We start from the raw sequence: 13,034 nt of genomic DNA, 5'->3' as shown, positions 1-13,034 counted from the left end.
ATATTTGCAATTCTGATTGCCTTCTGGTCATGAACAACTACATTTTTTTTCTCTTATTTATTCAACATATTCTATTTTTACCTGACCACTCTTCAGCTGTTTAATTGTGAGCCCCCCTGCAAAGAAGGCACAGATGTCCGTCCCCAGTAAAAGTGCACTTTCTATAATTTGCATGTTTATTTCTCTATTAAAGTCTGTGAGGGAAATTCTCAAACGTCCCTTATTATTTTGAAAGTATTATAACAATCGTAGACGTAACATTTTTATCTATGTGAAGTGAAAACTTGTGTCTGCATCTGTTGCAGAGTATGAATGGATGATTTTTTTGTATTGTATGTGGTATAATGTGCTGTGAAAAGTTAACATAAAGCAACTTAGGAGTTCATCCTGAAGGTGATTTAGTGAAGCCGCTCCTGTGTGCGAGTGTTATGACCTCAGGTTGACGTAAGAACACAACAATGATTGAAGGGCACAAGAACATTTATATGTATCATGAGACGGATGGAGTGGAATAGCGTCTTGATATATATCATACGTAATCATGTGACGATGCTACAGTTGTGTGTTGTTTTCTATTATCATAGCGGATGAGGAGCGACTCCCTCTCTTCAGCCATCGTCTACACGCTGCTGATGTGCGACTCTTGCTTGCAAACAATAAAGAACTTCCAGAAAAAGAGATATTGCGTCAAACTTGGTGTTTTGACCGACTCTCATCTGCACTAGACAAGCGGCTGATTTTCAGTTGCCATGACAATATATGGATGAGAGCAATGTGTAACACCAGGGAAATAATACATTTTACATACAACAAACATTTAAATGAAACTGTCTGTGTGGTGAGCATCAACATTGCCGACTTGTTTAACCATCACACACACACACACACACACACACACACACACACACTTATATATATAAGACATACAAAGACCATGCAGCAAAAAAAGACAGCACTAAAACAAAAAACCTCACCAGCTAAGATTTAAATCTGTTGTTTTCCCGACCTGCAATCACACGAGGCACCGTCCAGACTTCCATGGCGTTATATCACTGCATGCATTACTACCTTCATGAATATTTATTAACATGTGTCACTTGGTATGGCTGCTCCCACACATTCCCAACTGGCAGTCCAATTGAAAGTGACCACAGCAGTAGATTTATGTCAATAGGCCAGCATGCATTCACTGCAGAGCAATTTCTCAGTCCGGGAAGTGTAACCACATTTCACATTCTGCTACCCGACGTCCAGACCTGGATGGCATTGCACTCACTAAGGGACCAGGATTCATTACCATTAAATCTCTCTCTGGGGTTATAGGGTAAGGAAATGTGACATTGTCCATGAAATTGAAACAACTGCCTGCCTAATCAATCAAACTGATGGTTAATGTGCATGACTCCCATGAGCGCGGAGCATTCCATGAGCATGAACAGCAGATATTCCTGCGACTTTTTAATTCACGGCGTATCCATATTTCATTGCACGCTGATGTCCCCGAGGGGAAACACTTTGCACTTTTATCTTGAACAGCGAGAACCACAAATATGCAGGTTTATTGAACAGGTGGGTTGACTGATGGAGTGGTCAATGAAAATGATCAAGCAAATACAATTTTTAATTACACCACCCGCACATTTTTTTCCTCCTGGATATTGATTCATCTAAATTAAAGCATTTGACTGTGGATTTCTTTTCTCCACGACAGTCCAGAGGATGTGACTTTTTGCACGTTCTCGAGCGCCTCGTCTCTGGATGTGGCGAGGAGAAGCATATTCCAAAGCCGGGATCCAAAAAAATGTAAAAAATGCAATAAAACGCAGACCAAGCACGGATCAGATGCAGACGAATGACACCATGAAGAAAACAGTACGAGCGAACAGAGGAGAAAAACATCAGACTGACGTGAAGACAAAAACAGATGAACTGACAGAGAAATAGACACAGACTTAAATACACAAGGGAGGGAAGACTAATGAGAGAGAGGTGAAAGTAATCATGAAATATCATTTTGATGAAGGTCTTTGTTGGGAGAGACAGAAAAATAATTATTTTTGTTTGCGTTACTTACAGCTTTCAATCTCCAGGGTGCAGTTCTGTTCATCCAGAGGGTACCTCCTCAAGTCCATCATGCAAGCAGCTGTGGTGGTTATTCTACGGAGAAAAGACACGAACAGAACAGAGACTCAGGTGATTATGGCAAATCTTTCCCCACAAATGAAGGACAATGTTAAGTTCACACACAAATGAGAATTCAGTCATTGTTTTTTCCTCGCCCTTTTGCAAGTGAAAAGTTGGGCGTAGTTTTGTAGTCCACAAAAGATTCCTGGAGCTTCACAGCAAAACAGCGTTGCGACAGCTGGGATAACTTCTGCAGCCTGCGACGCCGTTTTGCTGTGAAGCTCCAGGAATGATTAGTGGACTCTGAAACTTCACCAGACTTCCCGTCGCCATGAGGGTGAGTAGATAATGACTGACACGCTGTACATGTGATGAATCATCACTTACTCACGCTGCACTTTCAAAGTCAGATTTTCAAAGTCAAGTTCACCTTTTATCTGCGTACTATTGTGAGAATACTGCATGCATCCTGATGGGTTTCAATCTGTGTATATTTGTAGCACATCTCTGTTCCTTAACTTCAGGAACATGAAGTTAACGGTAACCTTTCAAGGCTCATCGGAGCTCGAGACGCTGCCCGAGTGCACGTGGCACAGGACAGCAGGAGGGAGCATGTTGAAGTTTTTATTTGACTATTTTTCAGGATTTCCAGAGACTCTCGAAGTGTTCTGTGGTCTGGAGACATATTTCCTTTTACGTGGATCACCGACTGCTCAGCATCTGCAACTTTGTCAATGCACGTTATTTATTGCTCGTTTCCCAGATATGCATTTCTGCCAGCCAGCTTCAGCTGAGATGTATGCATAGCAGTTTATTAAAGTCAATAAATCCAGTAGCCCAGGAAAACAGCTTTGGCTACAAATTACACATGTAGGGGTTGGTGGCATTTAACTGAGATATTTACCGGTGCAGCACATTTTAGTAATTACATTTCTGCTGTTCATACCAGCTGCTATGTGTTCATCATACCAGCGTTCATTCGCTTACTGCCCTCCTGTGTGAATGGAAGAGAAAAATTAATTTTCAGCTCATCATCTGTGTCAGAAGCCACCGGCACGTTCACGGGGGGAAAGTTTGATACGCAGCATGTACGTCCCTGTGTGTATGTTCCAGCCTGATGACAGTAATGTGTAGCGCTGCCCTTTAAAGCACATTTGGATACATTATTAATCATGTTAAAGTCAACGCCGCCGCCGCTGCTACAGTCTGTAGTTTTTACACTGATGCGGTGAGCAAATGTGCACAACCAACTGCACACAGAACAAGACAGAACCCAGAATTAGCAATACAGTAGATAATAAGCTGTATGCATTGGAAATATATTGCTCGAGCTCAGTGTTTTGTAAATTGGTCATGGTGGGGTGAACAGCGTGCTGTCGGCAGGTAATTGGAAAACAAAATATGTTCCGCTCAAGCCGATTGGGGCCAGATTAAAACACATGTGGGGGGCCTCTGCGTTCCGTGATAGCAGGAGGCACCAGAAGGGTAAAGAAAATAACACACATAAACAAAATGTGTGACAGCTATGTATTTATTATTCACAATGACACTGAGCTGAATTCTGCTGCACAAGCATAAAGCTGCTCAAACTGAATTCTGCTCCGCTCCGCTGTTACGGCTCCTCCCCGCTGCCTCGCAGGGCTCCGCCGCTCTGAGCGGACAGCGGGGCTGCCGCCGGTGCACACTGTGAGGAGATAACATCATGCCTAATTACATTAATAGGAAAGGTCACTTGGCAATCCTGATTTCTCAGGCAAATCACTGAAGAGAAGCGTTGTTTTTCCCTTCAATGTTGTTTTTCACGTCCGCGCAGTGGCTGATACGAATAAACAGGTATGATTTGGGTACCGTAGGGGGATTTCCTGCAACTCTCAGCCGACTACGCATCCTTTAATGTGTTTGTAATCCCAAACAGACAACATGAGGAATGATTTAATTGTTTGGAGATGCATTTGGCCAGTTTACAGACATGGAATAAATAATCTTGCTCATATTTTTCATGAAGAAATTGGCAAAAAAAAAAAAAATACATATATACATTGAGAAATGTCTTCACACAGTTGGACTCTTTACAGACTTTACTTAACCACAAAGAAACGACACTTCTTGAAGAAGCTGGCAGTGTCTCAATATTGTAATCTTTATCAATAAATCTGCTCTGGATTTACCGGCATGTGATGTGGGACTGCCCGACTAAATATTTGCAGGAGCAGGTTTTGTAAAAGTGATTGGATCATATTTTACCTGCAATTAAATGAGACTCTTTAACTTAAACATGTCTCGGAGAAAATGATGGGGCAGCTGTGGCAAAATGAAAAGCTTTTTTAACCTTAAAAATGCAAAAAAAAAAGGAGAAAGATAGCTGATGGTTAAGTCTTATTTCCCAGGTTGTCAAATACCGATCGGTATCTGCATTTGACAGCTATCACACATATTGCTCTTTTTAGTATTTCTCCTATTTAGATTAAACACTGATGACTAAAAAAGGCGACAAACTCAGAAACTCTGTCTGATTCCTCCAAATGTTATTAGATTTGAAGCCAAATCCTGATCCTGATCCAACTAAGCTGCTGCCGCTTCAAACTAGTACCGACAGCAAAGAGAAAAGAAGGAAAACAGAAATTTGAAATGTGAAATTATTCACACCGTTCCAACTTTTTCTTCCATTAGATAACATCTTAATTTAGGATCTTACTATTCATAGAAAGAGGCTGTTGGTATCCATCAACACGTGTTAACTGCAGCCATTTATAGATCTACTGAGCCACTTTGAGCCCAAAAAGTGAAATAGTGTTAAAAAAAAAACATCAGCAGAAGAAAAATGTATGCCATAGTCGTATCCTACTGCATGCAGAGGAAAGTAGAACAGACTAAAAATGTGGAGAGAGAGCTGCCTGAAACCTGAGGCTGCAGCAAGGTCCTGAGTCCTCTGTGATCACGAACAGGAAGACATACCCTGTCAAGACACAGTTAGAGTTCTTAAAAGACAATACCCCCGGTAGTATAGTGAAGCAGTGAAACCATGGCAGCAGCAGCTCGGAGTATTGGACAGATATGAATTCTTTACCCCTCGGCAGAGAGGAGGGGACAAAAAAACACTACGAATAAAATAGACTTCATGTGTGTCAGTTAAACAAGTGAGGAGAGAATCATCATCGAGCAGGCACGAGTCGGGACGGCTCACAGCGAGGGGCCCGGATATGGAAATGTCAGCAGATGTAGGTCAGCAACTTAGGATTCCCACCAGAGACGGTCAGCAGACCTGAGCCGGCGCCGCAGTCTGACACTCAGCAGTCTGTTTGCTCTGTCGAGATCAAGACGATATGCGATATCGGTTGGTTTGCATATTTTTGAGGAGACAACGTTGGCAAATTCTAAAGAAGTAAAGGTCAAAGTATATCTGACATCAACGTGTTGCTGGTGTTCCTGCAGCATCGACGTCAACATGAAGCGCCACCAAACTAAGAGCCTACTGGAAGGCTAACAGTGAGGCCTCAGGGAGTAGGAACTTTTAATGCACAACTAAAAGTGTATTCCAACCTTTTTTATTTTTCACAGGCCATTCTCATTTTTCCAGACCAGACATGGTGCCAGCATCACGTGACAACTACAAGCGATCTGGAGGTGGATCCAAGAGGCTCCGAGCGAGAGGCTTTCAGATATGTGAGCAATAGTTTTGACACCTACACAAGTCTACTCTTGTATCTGTCTCTCCGTGAGGTAGCTGGGAGATCATAGTACTACATGGTGGTTTAATAAACACAGGAACACAAGAGAGCGGATTCACAGGCATGGGAAGAGAGAAAACACCATCTGGCGAAAGCTTAGCTCAACAAAGCCCTCAATGCTCTCAGGACTCCCGTGCGCCACCAAACCCGGATTGCGAGTTCACTAACGATGATTCAGCCCCTCGACTCACTGGCGAGTTAGACAAACGTGCTCTGCTGGACACTTTCTCCCGACACTGACTTCTTTTATTGATGTTTGGAATGACTTTGTTTGTTTGCAACACCACAAATGTTTTCCCTGTGAGATTAAAACTCAAATGCACCATCATTCCTCCAATGATTCTCATAATCCATGAACAACTGGACGCTCTTGCATACGTTTGGACAATAAGTCTCCAATCTACTTCATCTACATGTCACTGGCAGTAGGACTTAGACTTTTTACTTGAGCAAAAGTATCAGGACACCTATGCTGAAAAAGCTTTTAAAATCCTATTTGCATAAAAGTACAAAAGCATTTTCCTCAAAGTCTTCAGCTGTGAAAAGTTAAAAGAGCTTCGTCTGCACAGAAAATAGCCTAGTCAGAGATAGATTACGTCATCAAATGATAAGCGTGCAGTATTTTAGTGGTGTAGTTTGTGGAACTAGGCTGTGGCGAAATAGTCAAAAAAATGACATCCCTAAAAAGTTTCCCTGACCTCGACAGGAAATGTCACGAGGTAAAAGAAAGGACGTAAAGTAGAATTATGGACGGCACCGGTGCTAATAGAATCAGACTGCACTTCCACTAAAGCTGCCATGAATTGTGGGATGACATCACTTCCCTTTCCCTTCACAAAGGACGGTCCGGTGTGTCCTGTCTCAGAAGAAGCACCGAAGCACCTTTTTATTTAAAGAATTCAACCAGCTCTCATTGCGGCTACCACTTAAATGCTTCCAGGTCATTTCAGTCAATTAGGAACTTTCCCAAGCAACAAAAATGACTGTTCTCATTCCCAACATGTCAAATACAGCAGCCTGGTCAGTAGCCCGACGCTGAGTTTGGTGCTGTAGTTACACGGAGAGTAAAAAATAAAAATACTGAGTCGACTGGTACTGTTGGAGGAGTCAGACGGTGGAAACCAGGGTTTGTGTCCAGAGTCTTTGAGAACCAAAGTATGATCTTCTAAACCTAACCAAGTAGTTTCTGTGTGCCTTAACCTGACCAAAGCCACCACTTCACATTAATAACAATATTATGGAACCTGTTCGTCAGCCAACATTATTTTGAAAGTCTAACCTTAGATATTATTGCAAAACTGACACTAGAAGGGAAGTTAGAGCATCATCACCAGAAGTTTAAGACCACAGACCAAATTTAAAGGGGATAGTGGATCTGCAGTATAAAGTAGAATGCAATAAACACACTCAAGTAATGTAAATTAAAACTGTATTAGTACAGTAATTTTTTATGTAATGCCTTTGACTAAGCTGTCCTGATTTCCTTTGAAATACCTATAAATGCATCAAAAACCCTAACCCTTATTTATGGAATGACAAATTATCCACAGTTGTGTCACATTAAATCATCGTGTGTGTACATTTCAAATATGCGTGTGGCGTCTTTCATACGTGTACGTTTTGGTTGCAGAAAAAATAACATGTCTGCTAAGTTGACGCAGTCTGCTGGTTCAGCCACAGAACAGAGACTGCCGGCACAGAGAACGCACCGCTCGACGCTCAACACGAGATCAGTGGGCGAGTAAATGAGGACGGAGTTGTGCGGTAGAAAGAAAGTCAGCCTGTTCTTAAAACGAACACAGAAATAGAAATGGTTGATCAACTCGGATCGGATTAAAATCACTGTAAACACCCGGAATCAAGGTAAATAAAGGCGAGAAGAAAGAACAAACACCGGTATCAGCACATTTCACAGTGAGTGGATAGGTGAGAGCGCAGCACCAGGTGCAGCAGTGTGTGTAATGTGATTGTCCACAGTTTGCATTTTACTGTGCTCGGGAGTAGCGCGGGGAGCGGATTCAAACAGGCGGTCTTTACGAGGAAACGCATTTAAGACAACAACAAAAACTTCAAGTGGTCAGACTTAAGAGGTGAACCGAACTGAGAATACGACATCTATTCTTCTGGTAAACAAAATGTCCACACAACCCTCGAGCAAAGTTTTAACAAAGCCATTTAATTGCGTGCTTACAGGGGACTTTGTAAAGGTCCTGAAATCATCATCGGCATGTAGATTATTGCTTCTGTCTTCCGTGCACTGCTGAAAAAGTGGTCTGGAGGACAGATCCAAGGGACGCCATCTGCCATTTTACCATTACTGCAGCGGGTGATGATAACAGTAAACCCCTGTGCACTGTGCTTGAAGACGAGATGCTGGAGGACTGGCTGACGCTCGTGTCCCCAGCAACAGTCTTAACGTTGTGATTCATGCAGGCACAAAGCCAGTGGAGGTGCAAATGCAGGTGTAATGCCATTTTCTTCTGGCGCAAGTCCATTTTACTATGCTTGTGCCTGCTCGGTGCTTTTTGAGGGAACCTGGATGTGCTGAGGTACACAGGCTGAGCAGAGCAGCTGGGAATGTTTATTCAGATCAGGTGGTGCAGTGTAATGTTGGTGCCATTTTGGCATGAAACTAATCACGTTTCCACCTGCCTCTGTCGAGTGGGGGCACACAATTTTTAATCTACAGTGAAAGAACAGTGAAACCATCACAGTTATACGTTACTTATTGATTAATGCCAATTTATCCTTTACACAAATGGGTAATTCTTACACATAGTGTTGTTTACAACTGGATGGATGAGGGCCTTTTAATTCATTTCAGTATTTTCCTGTACTCAATTTTTTTGCAGTTTGGTCAGGTTTCGGCACCATAACAACTACTTAGTCAGGTTTAGGAACTAAATCTACTGCTGGGTTAGGTTAAGGGGAAAAAAAACACTACTTGTTTAAGTTAAGCAACCAAACCTACAACTTGCTTAGGTTCAGGGACCAAAAACTACTTGGTTAGGTTTAGAATTAGATCAAGCTTTGGGTTAAAATAAGAGCGTGGTAACTACAGCAGTGATTAACTAACCATAGGGCCGCTGACCAGGCTGCTGTATTTGACACACTGAGGACTGTTCAGAGACAGGATGTATAGAGTTGCTGCAGCAACCGACAGTATAAGAAAAACACAGTGTTTTGAATATCAAAGCATGTAAACTTATTCTTGTTGCACAAGTATGGAGCTGAAATTGGAGCTGAGAAGCTGCAGCATACAGGGGGGGGAGGACATAAAGTGATTCGATTAGCCTTCATTGAAAAACGCCCCTGTGATACCTGCTGATAACTTATTCCCCTGGCAAATAATATATTCATCCTGCTCTGGACCCTTCTCAGAGTGGCACCATGCTGCTCCAAGATTACATTTCTACATTGCCAGGTCCATGTGTGATTGTCACTGAGGGTAAAAAACACAAACCCAAAAGATTCATCTTCAGTAGGCATTTGCATTGTTTGGTCTCCAGCAGCAGTGAGATTGCATTTCTGCCATGTTGATACCTCGTGAACAGTCATAAAAAGGAAAGAAGAAAAACTTTTGCCATCACATCTTCCTTTGTTTCAGTACAAGTTCAGTAATTCAGAGTTTCTGAATACTGATTATTGCATTAATAATTCATCACTTCATATGATCGACACCTTGTCTTCTTTTATTCACGGGACAAAACGCGTTTCCAGCTTCTTTGCCTCCATCAAACTGCTTTATTTTAATGACTTGTGTTAAGAAAAGCAGCAATTCATTCCCAGTTTGAACAAACCTCAGGACACGCTCCTACTTTTAGACGTCCCTGAGGGATTTTAGATGGGTCCCTCTGTGCACATTTACTGTTGACTGAATTGTCTAGTTTGTCACAGCGATGTGGGACATTAAGGTGGTGAGCATTTTGAACCTTTTTTTAGCCTTTTTGGGTCAATGAATTTTGGATTTAATGAACCTGTCTGCTTCTAAAGTATTCTTATTATTTGTCCTGAGTCATACTTAGAACTCTGTAGACTATTTACTTTATAAATAAACCCTAAAAGTTTATTTGTTGTTGCCAAAAATAAATCACTCATATCTCATCCTGCCAGAGGACAGAAAACTTGCGTTGATCTTGTTTTTTCTCGCTCCATGAGAACATCAACATTTCCAAATGATGAAAGCAGCATCCTACTGTTGGCAAAAACAAAAACGTCAATTAAGGGCTCCTGTTTTTTTTTTCTGGTCTAATACTTAATCAAGTGTTTGCTCTAGATTTCTAAATATTGGTGATGCCATTCATCTATTTTCTTCATGTACTCTTCCTGTTTAGGATAAAGGGGAAAAGTCTATGACAGCATGGATGAACCGTTTTTACTGTATATCTGTATTTTTTCTGTGGCTTAATCATCTCGCATTAATAAATCTTTCCAAAAGTAGAAACAGAGGTAGGAAAAAACACTACAGGGGCAATTCAGAGTGTTCAATTCACCCGATCTCTTTTAGTCTTTGGACATATCAACACAACATGATGCAATTTTTGATGACCAACATCCACATCAGAGATTCATAAAGTCAGTAAACTGTTCTATCTACCAAAGTTTGCTAACATTTACCACCAGAACATACGGTCCATGTAAGTCCAGTAAGGCTGCAGCAGCAAAGCCCCCGAGTGTATCATAGTGAGATTGAGCCCTTTATTGTTTATGAAGAGTTCGTTTTAGTGGTAACTAGAAGAACTGGAGAGCTCGTCTTTATAAAGTCACACATTCCCACATTATTTTAGTACAAACCAGCTGTAAGCACTTGAAATGATCACCGATCATCCGTTACTGAAAGAGTTTGTGTCAATTCAAAAGCACTTCTTTCTCCGACGGCCTGACGTTCTTTTTCCTTTTTATCTTCTCTTTAAGTTGCAACGTGTATACAAAAATAGTTCAGGTTCACCCAGGAGACACATATTGAACTGGAAACTGAAGAAAATGAATCCAAACGACCAAAAATGTACAGCGTATCTATTAGCCGCACAGTGGGGGGAAGAAACTCTGATGCAAACCAACAGACGAGCCACACAGAGAGAGTAAAATCAGTGCACATGGTAAGAAACGCATGAGACACGAAGCAGAGACGGTTCATACCTCAGCCCGTATAAGACCGTGCCGTCAGGGTGCAGACGGATCATACGGTTTTTTACTGTCACACCATGAAGAAAGGACTTCTTGTCATTAAGGAAGTAGGTGTCAGGGAGCCAAAGCTGGTCTGCTACACGGTTGTCCAGAGTCAGGTTCAGCTTCAGCTCACCGTAGGCCAAACGCTTATCTCGCCAGCTCTGCTGGAAATACATTGTGATGGTGTAGTCCTGCGGAGAAGAAAGCCACAGACAAACAAAACTGTTCAGTCGTGCATAAGGTGAAGAGCGACGATGACTATTTCCTTCTCGCTTTTTGTGTTGATCCTGTTATTTCCTGCCAGTAGCAGATGAATGCAAACGTAGTTTTAGAAACAGTAGGAATGGTTAATCAAATTAGGGTTATGGGGTTGGGGTTAGCAGACAATCTCTGAGTTATGCATCAACATAGATTTTCTATCTACATTAGATTTAATGTTGAGAACACAAGCTCTAACAGACACGAAGATAAATTCCCTCCATGCAGTGCTTTACCATGATGTAATTCAATGAAGGGCAAAAAGAGGAATAAGCAAGTTTGATACAGCTAAAACAGCAATAAAATGCATCTGCTAGGACGGCAGAACGACACTATTTTATGCCCTCGGATCATGAAAATTGTTTAGCTTTTAATACAATAAGAAAAAAAAAACGAACTGCTCAGCAAAAATAGGACATGGGCAGCAAACCAATAAATACAGCTGTGCTAGTCCTCCTGTGTAGTACTGTATCTAACTGGAAAAGCGCTCAAGTGGAGATATACGCTCTGACAGCTAATGCATCATTGGCCCTCTGGTCAAAGTACTGTAGTCTACAGTCAGACTCATGAGACATGTGACACATGGCGGCACATCGGCACACACAGCTATTTCAAATTGCAGATTTGGGGAAAAGGAGTCTAAATTTGGCTTCCCAAAAGCAGAAACCCTTATTCTGACATGTGTCTGTCAACAAAAACATCAAGTAGCTGCAAACATCAACTGATTGTGTGTGATTTTTGAGGGTTTTATTTTGAGAAGCGTTTATCTCGCCACTTAATCGAATTTCAAATTCAGACAATATCTGTTGTCGTAATTAAGAGTTCATATGTTCTCGCTCTTAAGATGTTCAAGATCGGTGAAATCTGAACCAAAGAGGAGAGAAAGAACACGAAAATACACAAATCAGACGAGCTTTTCTTTTCCAGCTCACCATATCTGAGGAGTGAGCTGCACTGTGAGTGACGATGTCAAGCCGAGTGAAAGACGGAGTGCTAAGGGACACAATGACGTCATCACTCAGACATCGGCCATATTGCCTTCTTCACTCCTCAGCCTGCATTCCCGACTGCTCTCATGTCTTTGCCAGGGCAAAAGAATATGTGCCGTCTTGCGGCGTACCGTGTGGATTACAGCGAACAATACGTAACATTCCACATTCACAACGAGCAGCATTCGTCGGTGGGAAGCCAGTGAGGGATCGTGTCCTTTTTTTGACACACTGGTACCTCCCTCTTGTTAGCTGGGTGCTTGCCTGGAGATGTGTGGGGAACTGGGGAGATTAGCATGAACCCCTTTGTGTGTTCCACCCTCGCTGTGAAGTACCCTGTTGGCAGCAAGACAGCGGCTCCTCAACGAGTAGTTAGCGGCGATAAGGACCGCGCTGTGAGGAGGAACCGGGCACATTTTGGCAAGCGAGTAAAACAAAAGACACGGGACAAGAGACGTGCGCGACTTACCATGTTTACTTCTGAGATGGAGTCGATGCTTGCTATGTTGATGCTCATTCCTACGATGACTGGAGGACCTGAGGGGGACAGAGAAAAAGTGCTGTCACTAAATGAGAACATAAAGAATAACATGCAACTGCTGCACTTTGAACGCACCATCAGCTGCACCGAGCAAAGTAAACTGACGGAGTAATGATGATGTTAAAGTTCCTTAAAATGCATATTTCAATTTTATATTGATGTTCTAAAAAAACAGGACATTTTTGTATCTCAGAATCTAATACTCTTGTAGAGTACAGTACGGCA

At 42.1% G+C, this 13,034-nt stretch overlaps 1 protein-coding gene across 2 annotated transcripts in view; it reads right to left on the bottom strand.

Moving 5' to 3' along the window:
• Positions 1–13,034, bottom strand: part of gabrb4 (gamma-aminobutyric acid type A receptor subunit beta4) — a 50,021-nt gene that overhangs the window by 5,439 nt on the left and 31,548 nt on the right. For both annotated transcript variants that reach the window (XM_037118408.1, XM_037118409.1), the window contains exons 3-5: positions 12,738–12,805; positions 10,992–11,212; positions 2,075–2,157 (exon numbers count right to left, since the gene is read on the bottom strand). In XM_037118408.1, coding sequence (XP_036974303.1) covers positions 2,075–2,157; positions 10,992–11,212; positions 12,738–12,805 — 372 coding nt within the window. The remainder of the gene's footprint in view (positions 1–2,074; positions 2,158–10,991; positions 11,213–12,737; positions 12,806–13,034) is intronic.

The sequence above is a fragment of the Acanthopagrus latus genome, chromosome 13 (assembly GCF_904848185.1).
Source record: "Acanthopagrus latus isolate v.2019 chromosome 13, fAcaLat1.1, whole genome shotgun sequence".
Classification (NCBI taxonomy): domain Eukaryota; kingdom Metazoa; phylum Chordata; class Actinopteri; order Spariformes; family Sparidae; genus Acanthopagrus; species Acanthopagrus latus.
Note: the sequence above shows the minus strand (reverse complement) of the source record. Positions and strands in the feature narration are given on the sequence as shown.